This window comes from Lissotriton vulgaris, chromosome 2_1 (genome assembly GCF_964263255.1).
Source record: "Lissotriton vulgaris chromosome 2_1, aLisVul1.2, whole genome shotgun sequence".
NCBI classification, from domain to species: Eukaryota; Metazoa; Chordata; class Amphibia; order Caudata; family Salamandridae; genus Lissotriton; species Lissotriton vulgaris.
Window position 1 is genome coordinate 1,385,195,762 of NC_141687.1, and position 18,063 is coordinate 1,385,213,824.

Sequence of the window (18,063 nt, forward strand, 5' to 3'; positions counted from 1 at the left end):
TCTCGGAGATCATTAGAGAGGTGCTGGACACGGGAGGCAGGGTGTTGTTAGTCATGCTAGACCTGTCGGCGGCGTTTGACACCGTCCCCCATGAGGACCTCCTCATTAGGCTCCATGACATCGGGCTAGGGGGGACGGTGCTCAACTGGTTTTCTTCCTTTTTGGCCAACCGCCGCCAGACGGTCTGGGTCCCACCTGGATCCGCCGAGATGCCGCCATTGGGAGTCGGAGTGCCTCAGGGTTCTATCCTGAGCCCCACTCTTTTTAACATCTTGATGACCCCTCTGGCGACATTGGCGGAGTCCTACGGGGCCCGGATCGTCTCTTATGCTGACGACACTCAGCTCCTCTTCACCTGTCGCAAGGGTGAAGAGTTTGATGGCGAAGGGATCCGCGAGTGCCTTGGGGCTGTTTTCAGCTGGTTTTCACAAAACAGCCTCAAGTGCAACTCGGACAAGTCCGAAATACTATTCTTCGGATGCCCTTCTGAACCAGATTGGCGAGGATGGTGGCCTGCCGACATGTTCCCTCCCACACAGTCCTCTAAGTGGGCCAAGAACCTGGGAGTCAAAATTGATAATGAGCTGTCGCTTAAATCCCAGATCTCTACCCTTACGGGAACTTGTTTTGGGATCCTCAGAATGCTGCGCAAGTTTTTCCCCCTTCTTTCGCAGCAACATCGGAGGATCACTGTTCAGGCTCTCATAGGGTCCAGATTGGACTATGCCAATGCTCTATATCTGGGCCTGCCTGAATATCTCCTCCAACGTCTGCAGATCACCCAGAACGCGGCTGCGCGTGCCATTTTTGGCCTTCATCGTCGCACTAGCGCCTCTAATCTTCTTGTATCCCTCCACTGGCTTCCGGTGCGGAAGAGGATACTGTTTAAGACCATGACTCTTGCCCATAAGGCCTTACATGGCACTGGTGCCAAGTATCTTCAGAGGAGGCTGGACTTCTATCGACCGGCACGATCCCTCAGGTCAGAAACCTTGGCCTTGGCTCGGGTACCACGCATTAAAAAGGCTCGGCTAGGCGGCCGGTCTTTCAGCTTCCTTGCTCCTCAGCTTTGGAACTCGCTACCGTTGTCTCTGCGAAACACCCCTAATCTACTTGTCTTTAGAAAAGACCTGAAAACTTGGTTGTTTGCTGGATAATTTCTCCCCTCCGGGTGCCCCTTTTCTGTTATTGTTATGTTTCTTGCTCTGTTTCATGGTCAGGAGCTCAAAGCGCCGGGACATTCCTTTGGAGTAGCCGTTGCGCTATAAAAGTCCCATTTTAACATTAACATTAACATTAACAAGACAACCCACAGAAAGACTAGGCACATGCACCACTCACTACCCCTGGGCATAATGGATGAAAGCTAGGCAAAATGGGTGCAGGCCTGAGAACACTGCCTGCATTCAAAATGGCCCCCTGCCTCACAGCACATGGCCAGGGCCTGTAGCAGCACTCAAAATGGCCCCCAACCACATGGCCTGTCCACAACAGGCCAAAAAAACGAAAATCACAGAAAAATCAGCACAATCCTAAGCCATCCAGCCCCTCCATGATGTTTAAATTCAAGACAACCCACAGAAAGACTAGGCACATGCACCACTCACTACCCCTGGGCATAATGGATGAAAGCTAGGCAAAATGGGTGCAGGCCTGAGAACACTGCCTGCATTCAAAATGGCCCCCTCCCTCACAGCACATGGCCAGGGCCTGTAGCAGCACTCAAAATGGCCCCCAACCACATGGTCTGTCCACAAAACGAAAATCACAGCACAATCCCAAGCCATCCAGCCCCTCCATGATGTTTAAATTCAAGACAACCCACAGAAAGACTAGGCCCAATCACCGCTCACTACCCCTGGTGAAAAGGCCACAACAGGCCAAAAAAACGAAAATCACAGAAAATTCAGCACAATCCCAAGCCATCCAGCCCCTCCATGATGTTTAAATTCAAAACACCCCACAGAAAGACTCAGTGCACCCACCACTGAGTACCCCTGGGCAAAAGGCCCCAAAACAGCCCAAAAATCGAAAATTCCAAAATTGTAGTTGCAGCAACTGTAATGCCCCAAACAAACTTACTTGTGAAATTTCTAATTCAAAAGTGATCCAAAGAAAGTCAAAAAGGCCTCAAATCCAAATATCCAGCAGCATCCACAAAAAGTAATCCTTCCAGCTCCAGATCCAAATGAAAAGTGACCAGGAGATGGACAAAGCACTGGGAAAAGCCTGCTGGACAGGAACAGGAAGTTGAAGACTGTGGGGCACTTCCTTCGTCCCCCCCCTCCCCAAAATGGACTCCTCGCAAAAAAAGTGCAGGCAAATGTCAACCTGAGGAGTTATTCAGATAAAAATCACCATTTCCAGAAGGTTTATGCTGCTTGCTGGTGGATTTTTTGTGCAGAATTGCAAATTTTGTATTTTCACGAGTGCGAGATTGTTGCTGCTCGCCGCATCTCCAACCTCGCAATTGCGAAGTACAGCGATACGTGATCACGGCGTACTCGCGTTGACAAACTCTCGCTGCTTCATGGGGCTGCTCCGTCACGACTAGCTGCAACTAGTAAAATTGTTTACTACACCTAAAAAACCGGCTGATTCTGATAGCCGCGATGTAAAAGTGAAATGAGTGGATGCGCCAGTGCCACAGGAAGAAAATAAGCGGAATTGTGAAGAACGAATCACTCACCGCCCAGACGCCGTTCCAACAACGCTACCGTGTTTACTTTCATTCTGGTTCACCAAACGCTAGGAATTTATGCTTCGGGTTTTGATATTTCGCAATAGCGGTTTGTTCCGCTCCTGGACTCGTGCAAGGGCTGGTCTCTCTCGCGCAACAGAGAGGCTGGTCGGTGGGGAGTGTTTTTGACCCCGCCCGCCTCCCTTGCAGCTGAACGTTCACCTGACGCGGCGTTCAACACAACCAGCGCTGAAGAATCTGATATCGAAGGAGCCGATGACATTGAGGCAAACGAGGACAGCAAGGAGCCGGAAGACCTGCCAAACAGTGCAACAAAGGAACACAGGTACGATGGCAGCTGCAGCGTCAGGCGATGTTAATGGGGTATTAGCAGAACAGTCAACAAAAATTAAACTAATCACTGGCAGCAATGATGGTGGGAAAAACAAAAATGCCAAAATAAAAACTGTTGACACAAATGAAGTAACTTCGGGTTCTAATACGAAGCTTGTGCAAGCCAACAGTGATGGGACGTGCAAGGAATCTGAGACAGAGATATTAGCAGAGTCAAAGTTAAAAGGGACAATAGATAAAAACAAAGAAATTGATACCAACACGAATATTAATATGAATGTAGCCTTGCTTACAAATAATACACTTTCTGCTGAAAAAACTGAAACAAAGAATGGAAGCAAGGGCTCGGATAAGCTCCCTAGAGTCGATACAGAAACCCTCTCTTTAGGAAATCAGTCAAGCACGAGGGAATTCTTACCAAAAGAGAATGCAATGCTAAAAAAGGGTGCAGACACGAAGGAACAAAACACAGATTCCAGCTTATTATCAAACCAAATGAAAATGAAGGAGGGGAAAAAGGCTAGAGACGGCTTAAATCAAGAAACTATTGAACTTACTGATGAAGATTCTAATATAGAATATGAGGAACTAACTGATGAAGAGGAAATAGATAACATCCCCAAAACTCTCTCAAGGAAATTAACAGGATCAAGGAAAACTAAAATGAAGGTAAAAAATAATCAGAAAATTTTGACTCTCAAATCAGCAAGTAGAGAACCAGCTGGAAACAAGAAGAGTCACTTAATTGATGATAGCCCATTGAGAAGATGGATGGAAGCAAAGGGTGGTGTAAAGAATATGGCTTTAAGCCAGTCCTGAAGATTTGCATAATTCTCAGGGGAACAATAAAACAAGCTCTACAGACTCCACAACGGACTTTATAAAGAAATCATTATCTGCGAATCAAGAAACAACAACTTCCATAAGCGAAACTGGTGCTGACCTAATCACTGCGAATAGAGAAAGGGTTTCCCTGATAACCACCCCTACTCTCACAGACGCTCTCGAGGTTAATAAACTTATGGGAATTGGCTCTGAGGTCACAGTGGATAACCTCGATAAGATAAATGAAGACATGGATTGTATAATATCAAGCTTAAAACAAACTAAAGCTTTGTCAGTGGGAAATTTAATGGGCAATGCAAGAGATCAACTAGAAACGCTAAATATAGCAACTCAGGAACAAAATTCAAATACTTGCCCACTGGAAGTTAGGAATGACCGGGCAAATAAAATACCTATGGATACCCCCCATTCAACTCCATCGCTGGCTCACACATCGATACCCATACAGGCACACGAGACGGATTTATCACTAAACACTTCAAAACCAACATCAACAAGTATATCTATGGAATCAATTATGCAAACTCTCCTGGCTCAAAGAATGGAAAGTCAGCAACAATATTTGCAGTTGAGAGAAGACAATACCAAGCTACAAGATTGCATGAAAGATATCTGTCAAGGCCTGGGTGGCGTGATAAAAGATATAGAGGACATTAAACAACGTATAGTGGAAGTGGAAGAAGGTGCCAGTAATACTGATTCAACAGTTAAAGAAAATGCGTCAAGGGTTTCCAAATTAGAAACTAAAGTTGAGGATTTGGAAAATCGGGCACGGAGACAGAACCTTAGATTATTTGGAATTCCAGAAGGAATGGAGGGGGCTGACCCTAGAGCGTTCATGGTGAAATTATTCCAAAGAGCCTTCAGTGATCTCTCAGACTGGGACTGGGACTCCCAGTTACAGAGAGTACATAGACTGCCGCTTTTTCAAAAAAATCAAAACAGCAAATTCCCTAGACCATTCTTGATTTATTTCGGGAATTTTCTACTTAGACAAGCCGTTTCACTCAAAGCCAGACCAAGCAACCCTGTAACGGTTGACAACCTTACCTTCTTCGTGAAATCTGATCTAAGCAAAGGTACAATGGACAAACAAACGTTGGGAACTTCGAAAAATGATAGATGCCTTTAAAAATCTAGGATGTACTGCTTATCTCCAAGAGCCTGCACGCCTCAAGGTTATACGTAATGGTCAAGTGTTTTTTTTTACTGACCTAGCTGCGGCTGAACAAGCTCTAGAAAGAATCTCTTTGGAAAAACAAAAACAAAAAGAAAAAGAAAAAGAGGATAACTGAACTAAAATACTAAAATACTAAAAAAACTAGAACTCAATGAAACTTATGAACCACATTGGCCGATATAAGACTTAAACAATTTGTTGACGTATAAGTTTCTTTAATCGAATATCTCATTTCTGATTAATGACCTTCTCTCTCTTTTTGAGCGTGGGCTTATATACTCTCTTTTTTCTTTAGATGTGGTCAAATATAGATATACATTTGAAGTGGTAGGGGCAGCTTCTCATGTAAGCTTCTTCACTTCGCTGCCCACCCAGCGGCAGCAGAAGATAGAGGGGTGCTCCCCCCTAAGAGACGGGAGGGTGCAAGGGTGGGGGGGGGGTTCTTGTAAGGGAGGGGGTGGCAAAAGGTGGGGGGAAAAAACGGGGGAAAAATTTGATTGCAAGATTCGACTATGTCTTAAAGAATACTCACAAATATGTAGTTAAAAAAAAGAAGGCAGCGACAGAGGGGAAACATTCACACGGGAGAAACATTTCGTTATCAAAATGTTTAAGCTAAGACTGTTGAGCTGGAATGTAGATGGTCTAAATAGTAAAAGTAAAAGGAACCTAGTACAAGAAGAGATTGAAATGTACAATCCTAATTTTGTACTCATCTCAGAAACTCACATTAAATATCAGGATCGAAAATTGCTCTCTCAGTTAGGATATCAACTGGTTGTATGTTCCACGCAAAACGAAACTATTAGAGGGGTAGCTATTTTAAAACAAAGTGGAACTCGATTTGATACAATCAAAACTGCTTCAGATGTTCGGGGTAGGTGGGCAATAGCACAGATGCAAGGTGACAACCAAAAATTTGTTTTATGCGTAGTATATGGACCAAACATTGACGTCCCTAAAATGTTTGAAGAATTAAGTTTAGAGTTACTCGAATGGGAGGGAGAAATTATAATCGCTGGGGACTTCAACTGTGTGATTGATTATAAATTAGACTCTACTGGGCAAAGCAATTCTAAAAGAATGTATAAAGTTCGATCAGCAATATTAGAATTAGCAAGATTAAATAATCTGAGAGATCTATGGCGGTCCAAACATCCTCTATTAGCAGGTTATACCCACTTTTCTGCGCCACACAGATCTTGCTCTAGAATAGACATGATATGGGCATCGGATCAAATATTAAACAATTGTGAAATCGAAATTTGCCCAAAAGTCACCTCAGACCATAATCCTCTACTTCTTGAATTTGTGATAAAAGACCAAAAAAAAAGAACCACGAAATTTTACATTCCCAAGATACCTATTGGGTGATACAGGATTTATAACAACACTAAAGAAACATATTCAAGAGTTCATTCTGCTAAATATTAACTCTGCTAATATTAACATTGTATGGGATACTTGTAAATGCAGCATTAGGGGGTTTGCTCAACAATATATACTCAAGTCTAACCCAGAGAGTCGGAGAGCCAATAAGAGAATCACTTCTACTATATTAGATACTGAGTCACAACTCGCTGACGCAACACGGTATTCAAGAAATGAAATAGATAAGATTAGACTAAAATTAGCCAAACTACAAGCAGCACTAAAAAAAACCCTAAGAGAAAGATATAGTGCTAAAATACACAAATACAAGTTTGCTCAGTATGAAGGCGGTGATCGCATAGGCAAAATACTTGCTTATAAAACTGCGGACAAAAAAGCCAAAACTAAAATCAAGGTGATAATAGGAGCAGATTTAGTCACCTATGAACAAACTGATCAAATATTGAATCAATTCGTTAAATATTATCAAAAACTCTATACCCCGGAAACTACACCCTCTAAAACCTCAATAATACAATATCTCAACAAAAATTTATCAACACACAGGGAGCTAAATATAGAAGTCCTCCAACAACTAAATTCAGAAATAACATTAGCTGAAATAGAACGTGCAATCGATAATTTACCTCTAGGGAAGGCGGTTGGAGAGGATTGTTTGCCTTTAGAAATATACAAATCTTGCGCTCAAGAATTGTTACCGCTATTAGTAAATGTGATAAACTCAATCCTTTTATCCAAACAAACACCAGCTTCTTGGAAAATTGCTAAAATAATTTTTTTCCTCAAAAAGGGAAAACCCGAAAAAGAGTGTGGATCATACCGCCCAATTTCTTTGCTCAATTCAGATGCTAAAATCTTTTCCAAAATCCTCACCAACCGCTTAGCCCCTATTATGCCAGATATGGTTAACCTACAACAGCATGGTTTTGTAATGGGTAGAGACACCACCACTCATGTAAATACGTCTATCACAGCCTTCGATGTGGCGGCAACAAATGACACCCCACTCGGTATGATTATGTTAGATGCGGAAAAGGCATTGACCGAGTGGGGTGGGAATACCTGTGGGAAGTATTAAAGAAAATGGGAATATCTGGTCCATATTTGGAATGGGCAAGCTCTCTATATGATGATCCTTTAGCCAAGATAAGCTACGGAGGCAAAGATTCAGCTAATTTCAAGATACGAAGAGGAACAAGGCAAGGTTGCCCCCTCTCTCTATTACTTTTTGCTCTCTCTCTTGAACCCTTTCTAAATGCACTAAATGATCAGGTTAATATCATCCCAGCTAACCATGGGGGCAAATCCCTTAAATTAACTGCCTTTGCGGATGATATCGCAATATACACAACGGATATAAATAAAGCCATGCCAGGTATCATCAACAAAGCGGAAAATTATGAAAAAGTATCTGGGTATAAACTTAATGTGAGTAAAACACAAATTATTGTCAACTACACCCCTGATGAACCGATATATGATATTTGCCAAACTGCTATTTATTTAGGAATTAAACTAGCTGCTAATGTGGGAAAAATACTGGATATGAACTATGAGGCTTTTCTAAAGGAAACCACTATAAGTCTTAAAAAATGGCATAAAATACCTCTTATTTTACTAGGACGACTTAATTTGATTAAAATGAAAATTTTACCCAAATTACTCTACTTATTTAGGGCTATACCACTTCAACCAAATAAATATTTTTTTTTAAATTGGATGGTATATGTAGCAGTTTCCTATATGGGTACAAAAAGGCACGCAGGGCTATTAAATTTTTTAAATTGTCATCATCTACAGGGCGACTTGTATTTCCGGATTTTTATCTCTACTTCCTAGCTACTTTTTTTTGTCGAATAAGGAGCCTAATAAAGAATGAAACTTCCTTATTTTTTCATCAATATATGTTAGGTTCTGACTGTAATCAATTCTTACTTCGCGCACACGACCCGAACTATTTTAAACGGGTCAAATTTAAGACTGCGAAGCACATCATCAAAATTTGGGATAAAATTCTGCTTATTGGTAAAAACTCATTTTTTAATGCTGAACTTATACTCTGGAATAACCCTGGTCTGCCCGATATTTTTTCAGATGGGACAGGGAATCGCTGGGGTAGACATGGAATTATCACATTGGGGGATCTTTATGGACCAAATGGTATGTTAGATTTTGAAAACTTGAAAATAACAAACGGTATAACTAATGATATGCACTTCAAATATAGACAAATAAGAGATTTTTTTCATAGTAAAATGAAAATAACGGAAGTTACCCAGTCGGACATATTAGAGTGTTTATATTCCGATAAAAAAAAATCCCTAATAAAACTGGACTATCAACACTTAATTAAAGGCCAGTGTGATGATACGATCAAAATTGCATCAAAATGGTCTGGTAGACTTAATTTGGACATAAATTCTACACAAATTGCAAATGCACTATCGCACTTAAACAATATAGTACACTCTTCTAATCTCAGATTGCAATCCTATAGAACAATTACGGAACTTTATTATACACCACAAAGAATCGCTGCCTGGGCACCGGGGAACTCCACAGCAGATAAAACTAAATGCCCAAAATGTAATCAATATGCTGCCGGAATTGAGCATATGCTATTCTCCTGCCCCGCATTATCTATATACTGGAACGGAATAATGGAAATCTTAAGAACCAAAAAGATAGCAAATCCGGTACTCTCTGCACACCTAGTTTTACTGGATATTCAAGAAACTAACTGTCTCAACAAGGATCTCTTAACCATCTTGTTGGCATGTGCAAGACTAGTTATAGCTAGGACATGGATATCTAAAGACCCTCCAAATGTTGCTGAATGGTGTGCTTTGGTTAGCGAAATAAGAATTATGGAACTTACATTAGCTAAACATAGGGGCCCAAAAGCCTTTAAGAAAAAAGAAATGATTTGGAAACAATTTTTTTGAAATGTTAAAGTGTAAATTTGTATCTATTTTGGACTATCTAATTTTTCTGAACATTTTTTACAGCTTGGTCACAAGTACATCCCTTGATTTGCCTTTTTTCCCTCTCTGCTGACATTCTTTACTACCTCTATTTCTATTACAAAGCTAATACTATATCAGTTTATTGCTATATGATTTATGTATATGTTTTATTACGCTCTGTCGTATCTTGCAATAATAAAAAAAGATTAAAAAAAAAAGACAAACTCTCGCTGTACAAGTTGGCAAGCCGCGATTACGTAATCGCGCTTGGAAAATTCCCGCGGGATCCCGCAGCAAGATCCAAAATGGCGTAGCACTCGCAAAATATCAAGAAAAATAACTCGGCAAACGATGAATGACGGTAAGTAAACGCCGCGCGCCGCAAAATTGTATCACCAAGAAAAAAAAAATCCGCTGCGTGCGAATTTGCGGATTTTGCGGGAAATTCGCAAATCTCGCGGATTGCGAATTTACCGAAAATCAGCAAAATCCGCGAGCGGAACGGATTTTACGCCCATGCTTAGCGCAACCTCACACCTCCTCCGAAATCACTGTACCACATCTCTCTCTCTCTCTCTCGTTCTCTCTTACACCACTGTCTCACTTTCACACACTAATCCAGCATTTATATTAATTCACTTCATATTTTTCAGCACACTTTCAATACCATAACTTTTAAAAAACATAACAACAAAGACGCATTTGCCTCCTCTTCTTTCACTATGTTCTACATTCACAACCACAGCCTCTTTATACGTCTATAATGTTCTCTCCCCTTCTATCTCCCTTTCTCACACACTGTTTATACTACTTTATCTGAACTTTATTCACCACTTTATACACAAACTAGGTATCCCTCTCATTCTTATTTTCAATCAGTTCTATAGCTCTCACCCCTATCTATTTACCATTCAACATATTTACAATACGCAAATACATTACACAATTCAATCCCACACAATTCAGCAACTAACAATCCAAGTTCAAACCACATAATTCCACTTCAATACCATACATTCACTGCACTATAAACAACTAAACATACATCAACAACAATATCATTTACAATGCCAATAACTGAAACTTTCAAATGCCAGACTGATTGCATTGCAAATGCTTGTTTCCACTTCTTTCAATGTCCGTACTCCTCATGCAAGGTGGTTGATTGAAGCTTAAAGCAACATCTTTCAAATACCAATTTTTACATGTGGGTAGATGTCCAGACCTGCCAAGTGTCACGCATCAGGCGTGACACTATCGCATTTCAGTGTGGTAATCCGCATTACCGCACGGAAAGGCATTGTCACGCATAATCGTAGTGTCTCAGCAGGTGTCTAACTGTGAAGTGCTACCACAGTAGTAGAAGCTGTGCTCCATTAGGTGAAGCAGCATGAGCCTGGTGCACTGCTGGCAGCATGCAGTGGACAAACTGTGAGCTATCTGACCTCCGCCTGCTGCACACAACTGTAGCATTGAAAAGTAATTTATGGTTTGTAGCAGGTGAAAACGGGAGTGGCGGCCGCGCCGTCCTCAGGGTCAGCTGCAGCTTTCATTATCACAGCTCTGCTCAGGAGGCTCAGCCTGGGCCGGCAGCGGCGGCATTTATCGCACTTGGGTTCAAGTAAGTCAGGATTTTTTATTTACGTTATGTATGGGGGATATAGCCCTGAGGTTTTTTGAGGATTTGGTGCAGAGGAAAGATGATTGTCCTGACATCCCGTCGTTGCGCACCACTTTCGTTTCACTTTAGTGCCTTGCACCAGGAGACTCCTGGAAGCAGCGCATTATCAGCTCATGAAAGTTTGCCCTGGACATGGCTTTAGGCTTGAGGCCCCGTACGGGGGTGCGTGCTGGTGTCCGCCGCCGTTACTTGTGCTAAGGCATCTCATCTCTACGCTGCGCAGCTCTTCTAAAGCTCATTGCAATAACAGAAATCACAGCGAGGGGAGAAAAAACACTTGCCAGCACTCTACAGAACGTAGGTCTAGCTTATACACAGGCACGTCTCTTTACTGGGCTCAGGTGTGAGTGATGTACGAGAGAGACGGCAAGGTGGGTGAGGGGGAGTGCTTTGTCGGGCCTGAGGAGTATTGCAAAGGGTTTCCTTGCCTGAAGGAGGGGTAACATCGGGTAGGAGAATTGTAAGGTGAGCGTCCAAGAGCGCATCACGGCTGAAAGTGTTTGACTTAGTGGAAATTAGGGCGGGGGCTTTGTTGCAGAAGAAAAGAGGTGTGAGTGGGTGTGTGAGAGAGGTAGGAAGGTGGAGGAGGCCTTCCTCCTCTTGTGACTCATCTTTGTCCCGTGTACAGTGCATAATTTATGCAGGTGCTTGGTAGTGGAGGAAAATAATTTTTGGGGTCTGAGAGTAATTTTTCTTCCACCATATTTTGGTCCAGCGCTAGTACTAGAGAGAATTAAAGAAAGGGAGCAAGAAGAAAGTAGAGGAAGATAATGGAACAGTGAGAGATGAAGATAGCCGGAATGAAAAATAACCTACAAGAGTGAGATAATTAACACAGGAAGTGCAGGCTGATTGAAAAAAGAAGCATGACATGGATTCAAAATGTATAATTAATGAACTCCTACATTCGGCAGCATGAGTGACAGCCTCTTTAGAAAAAGTATGAGCTACTTCTATTTTTTATTTATTTGCAAATTAGGCATGGCATATGTATAAAATACCAATGAACTTGGCCTAAATGCCATCAAGGCAAGTTTAATGGCACACCAAAAAATGATACATGTATCAAACAGGGTAATGTAAAGACTAGCATTTGAACATAGCTCAGCAAACCTAAACCATTTAGGATACTTGAAAAAAAAAAGAACTCAAGCCCAGCTGCTCAAATGGATATAATGTATGATATTGATATGTTTCCCTGGTTTTCATTGCTTGAGTTAGTTCACGAGAAAGTGTCACTCATGGTCATTAAAATGTCACTCATAATTGCACTGAAAACATGAACATGTCACACATTGCAATCTGAAACCTTGGCAGCTATGGATGTCCACCTACTATACTGATTATGCAGAAAGAGGCAGGTTTTATTCTAAATCCCTCATGGCAGTGGACTGATGTTATCAGACTCATATGTAAACCCACTTGCATACATTGGAATTTCAAGTAATGCAAATCTTGTATGACCCTGTAATCAAACCTGCCGAAATTTAACAGAGGAAAATCCTGTAATACCTGAACCTGTTGTCTTTTGATCCATGTTCTATGCCCCATTATCTGGAAAAACTTGTAAATAGGTGCTTCTCGACACACCTGATCAAATCTGGGTGTTTGAGTTTATAGAATTCAATAAATATTGCACCATGTTTATGGTCATTGACAACCAGGACGTAAATAATTGAGGAACTAAAATTGGACCTGAGGCTCCATACTCGCACTTTAGCTAAATAATGCATGAACAATTTTACTATGTATTCAATACTCTATTGCTTGAACGTTTAATTCTATCCCATCATTTTTTGTGTTTCTTGTTACTGCAGGGGGCACAGCTTCCAGGCAGGGAGGATTTCTGGGGTGCATCCGTTCCCTGCATTTGAACGGACAGGTCCTTGATCTTGAAGAGAGAGCCAGGGTCACTTCCGGGGTTAAGCCAGGGTGCACAGGGCACTGTAGCAGTTACGGCAAGCTCTGCCACAACGGCGGGAAGTGTATCGAAAAGTACAACGGCTCGACGTGTGACTGCACGAGCTCAGCGTATGAAGGACCCTTTTGTAAAAACGGTAAAATGTTTCTTATCAACTAGTGCTGTCAGACAAAAGGCATTACACTTTTCAATAATGATAAATTAGCATTTGTGAAGTCGAAAAACAATAGTTAAGTAGTCAAGGGTATTTTCTGACAGATTTCTAGGCAATGTGTCGGGAGCTACAAATTACTTCAGTGAATACTTTCTATTGCTGTTTGAAAAATTATCAAAAATGTCTCCAGCTACACATGCAGGTAAACAGAATGTGCAGGACATAATTATTCGGATTGGTGTCATTACAACGCAGGCTATTACAACGCCTGCTGTTACAACGCGGTTTTTACATCGCATACCACTACAACGCATAGTGCTTTTAAGCGCTGGATAGTGATTTATTTAATTTACTATTCCAACTCCAGTCCCCGTGGATAGTAGGGAAGGTGTTGGATAGTAAATTAAATATATTCCCTATCCTAGAGCGCCCCCCAGCGCAATGCGTTGTAATGGTTTGCGTTGTAATGGTTGCGTTGTAATGGTAGTGCGTTGTAATAAATGCGTTGTAAGTGATGTTTCCCAATTATTCTAGGTGTTACATTACTTGTCACTATTCTGTCTTGGAAAACGAGTGTTTATTCATTCAGTCCAAGTTTGACTAAAACACAGTAGCAGATATTGCCAGGCAAACGTTTTGGGCAGCGCCTGGGCCAATAATAAAGCAAAAGAAGAAACAACAACAAAATAACTTACCTACCGCTCGCTGCTCTTCTGCTGTGCACAGGCTGATGCTCCCAGACTCCCCTACAGTCAATCCAGACGCTGCTCTCATGCTGGTAGTACCCATAAGAGCAGCATTGGATTGAGCAGTGTGGGCTGGTGTTGTACTCCATCAGGGATTGGCATCCTGTGCCTGCTGTTGTTCTCCACTCAACAATGCAGCTGAGTTGGAGAGTTGTCAGTGCGCATGTCGGTTTGGCTGTCCTAAGACGGCTGGCCAAACTGACATGGGTGCTGACAGCAGTGCCCTACAATCCTCCCCCATTCATCGTATGGCTCTGCCCCCAAGAATCAGCTCCTGACGAAAAATATAATTGTCATTTCATTTTTCATTTGTCTCTGCTGGCAGGGGCGTCACTCTTCTCTGCCAGAAGAGCACAGCTACTGCTGCTAAAAGAGTATTTACTCACAGCTTGAAACATGTGCAATGCTCTAACATTCAATTTACCCACGCAAGTCTAGCATCATCTAGAGTCAAAAATTGCAAAACATTTTGAACCCTGAATCTGAGCTACTCGTTTCTTTAAAGCTTACTGCTGCTCTCCAGACTACTTTTAAAACAAACACCAATTGCAAGCAAATGACTGTCAGAGAAATAGATTATTTGGAAGAGTTTCATCATCTATCAACAGGGGCAAGCATAAGGTTTCAGAGGCATGTTTTGTTCGCCTTTTTGTGGCGTGTGCCAAGCTTAAGACCAACTACATGGGAGATATCAGGAGTTCAAAAAGCGCCTAAGTTAAGAACTTGTGGCGAGGCGCTCTAGTTGTTTGGAGCGTGTGCCACTGCATTGGGGGAACGTGTGGGCAGCCATTTTGAGTGCCGCAATTAGCGCAAGTGGCAGGTAGCGTATCCCGGCGCTCGGGAGATTAAAGGCAATTAAACCTAAAACAAGTGTCCCTGTCTCAATAAAAGCAGACCTCTAAACTGGCGATGAGGCTGCGAGATGCTGCTCCACACCCTGTGGTACCAGACCCCGCCCAGCACCATTTTATATCCCGAGCGTGGCAGAGGAGTGTAACACACTTCAAGGCAAGAGGGGCACCTCTGAGGCCCCAGAACACTGCGCAGCTGTTGGTGTTTCCCCAGGGGGGAGCAGGAGAGGTGCAATTCCAGCGCAGAACCGCAGGAGCACAGTGAGTGTACCTCCGATACACCACATGGCCAACAGCAGGCCCTGAGACCACATGGATCAGTGCACATACTGGCCACATGTAAGCACCAGCAATCAGCAAGTGTAGCAGGCTCATCCTAGGGTCACGGTTACAGCAAGCCCACGCAAGCAACCACCATCACCGCTCACACCTAGGGCAGGCTGTGGTGAGGAGGACCGGTTAAGAGGCACACAAATAGCCCCAGCTGGGATCACAGCACCCCAAGCCCCACTCTGACAGGGCACAGCGCTGGGCCTCCAAGGCCCATCAAAAGACGGGAAGGGAGTCCCGCCCAACCACAGGCAAGAAAAACTGAAGAGAGACAAGCCCCCTGGAGTCCACCAGGAGTCACCACACAGCAAGTCTCTGCCCAGCATGAAGGAGGGAGAATGTGCGCGCAAACATCATCTCTCACCAACCTGGTCCCGTTCTTGCCCAAAAGGGGTGAGCCAGCGATGCCTTGGGAAGACTGGAAATGATACTTTCTGAACTACCTGTCGGCCTTAGAAGACGAGGGAGAAGGCGAGTGTTCCAGTGCGAGGAAGAAAAGTATTCTGCTACACAACCTCGGCCCTGAAGGCATCAGAGTATACGACAACTTCATAAAGAAAACCAGGCTCCCGAACGACACAGATGAGTTCCAACATGCGCTTTAAGATTTGGACTCACACTACTGTCCGGTGGTGTGCATAGCAATAGACAGGTGCAATTTTTTCCAAAGAAAACAAAGCAGCAGCGAATCAATAGATGAATATGTAGCTGCTCTGCAGAAACTGGCATTGACATGCAAATTTGGCACACTGCACGACGAACTCATCAGAGATCAGATCATTATGCACACTGCAAATACAGCGATAAAAGAGAAACTATAGGTAAACGGAGATGCCCCGCTCAAGGAGGTAGTGGCGCTCGTGAAGAAGGCGGATCTATCAAAGAGATGTGCAGAGGCAGCGAAAAGCGAGAGTCTCAACCAAACACCAGTGTGCAAAGTGACAGACAGGAGCAAACAAGAAGTAACCCACCTACACAGTTGAGTACCAAGTTTCAGAAGAGGTACCCTCAGAGACCCACGAGAACGCAAAAGTCGCAAGGTGAGAGCAGAAACAACTGCTACAGATGCAGAAGTCAAACACATGCCAGCCACGATAAAGGATGCCCAGCGTTCAGAGCGAAATGCTCCTTCTGCGGTATAATGGGGCACTACGAAAAGGTATGCAGGCGGAAATTCAAGAGGTCAGAGGTGAAGTACGTTGCCCAAGAGATGGACAGAGAGGATGAGGCACCCGAAGAAGAAGAAGAAGACGGAGTCTTATGTGTTGAAGACCAGGTGTTAGGAGTAAACTGCGAGAGGTCCAGGAAACCGGCGTTACAAATGGAAATTGGAGGGGTGTCGATCAACATAGTGGCAGATTCGGGCACCCCATATACCATTGTCCAACGAACAGTATGGGAAAGAGACTTTGAACCACGGCTGAGCAGGGACCTACTCCCAACGGACATACACCCAATAACGTACACTGGCGAACCCATACCCATGGTGGGTTATTGCTCCCTCAAGTTTGAGTTCAGAGGAAGAGCATCTGAAGGGAAACTCTCTGTCACTGAGAAAGGACAGTGGGTCCTAGGATGGATAGACCAAGGCGCGCTAGGGATCCAACTCAACCCAGGAGGGACCACACAAGTGATGATGACTGACACGGTACAAGCATATGAAGAAGACGCGTGGAAGAAGGAGTACCTGGAAGTCTTCAAGGGGACGATCGGTCGTATGACGAAATTCACGCATAAAATATGCTTAAAGGCTGGAGCACAACCAGTGAGCCACAAAGTCTGCAACATTCCCTTCAGGAGCAGGGAGGCCGTGCAGGAGGAGCTCCAACAATTGGAAAAAAATTGAGTCATTGAAACTATTGAAAATGCAGAATGGCTTGCGCCGTTAGTAGTTGCACATAAACCCAATGGGAAAGTGCGTATGTCCGTTGGTTTCAGGGAACTCAATAAGAACATTGTGGTGGACATGTTCCCCCTGCCCCGGAAAAACAAGATGCTGGCTAAAACAAAGGGAGTTAAATGGTTCTCAATGGTGGACCTCAGGTCCGCATACCAGCAAATCGCCCTAAATCCTTTGTGCAGCCATCTAACATCATTCATCACAACCTTCGGATACTATAAATTCCTGAGAATGCCGTTTGGGTTGGCATCCGTGGCTGCGGTATTCCAAAAACTGATGCACAGGCTATTTCAAAAAGTGGAAGGCGTGCAGTACTTCCAAGACGACATCCTCATCATGGGCAAATCAAAGAGTGATCACAATGCAAAATTTCACACGGTCCTGACCATCCTAGCACAAAACGGTCTCACTGCAGAGTGGGGAAAATGGAAATTCGGAGTGGGATCAGTGACATACGAAGGCCATGAGATCAGCGAAAGATGAATCGAACCGAAACGAGCCAATGTGACTGCGATTAAAGAAGCTCCTATGCCAAAAAGGAAGGAGAAGTCCACTCAAAACGCATCACTTAAGACAACTCTTGAAGAAGAAGAACACCTTTATATGGACAAAAGAAGAACAGACGGAATTTGAGGTATTAAAGAAGGACATCTGTGCGGCCGTGCCTCTCAAGGGATTTGACCAGGAAGCTCTATTTATACTGACCATTGATGCCAGTGACAAAGGACTTGGGGCTGTTCTAATGCAGACATCTCGAGAAGGAGAGGTTAACACTGTCAGCTTTGCCTCCAGGTCCCTGGCTCCCAATGATGAAAAATTCAGTGTTATACAAAAAGAAATGTTGGCAGCAGTGTGGGCCATGGAATGGTTCAGACAATTCTTGTGGGGTTCAAAGTTCTTACTCCGCACGGATCACAAGCCGCTGGTGAGAGTCCTGACCTTGAGCGTGCATGCACATGCGACGCCACGGATAGCGAAGATGACATTAAGACTACGTGATTATGTCTACAAAGTGGAGTATATCCCCGGGACAAAGAACAAGGTAGAAGATATCTTGAGCCG

At 43.4% G+C, this 18,063-nt stretch overlaps 1 protein-coding gene across 1 annotated transcript in view; it reads left to right on the forward strand.

Moving 5' to 3' along the window:
• Positions 1-18,063, forward strand: part of LOC147732612 (contactin-associated protein-like 5) — a 1,641,055-nt gene that overhangs the window by 1,494,198 nt on the left and 128,794 nt on the right. Inside the window, exon 18 of the mRNA XM_086957122.1 lies at positions 12,917-13,156. Within this exon, the coding sequence (XP_086813248.1) occupies positions 12,917-13,156 (240 nt within the window). The remainder of the gene's footprint in view (positions 1-12,916; positions 13,157-18,063) is intronic.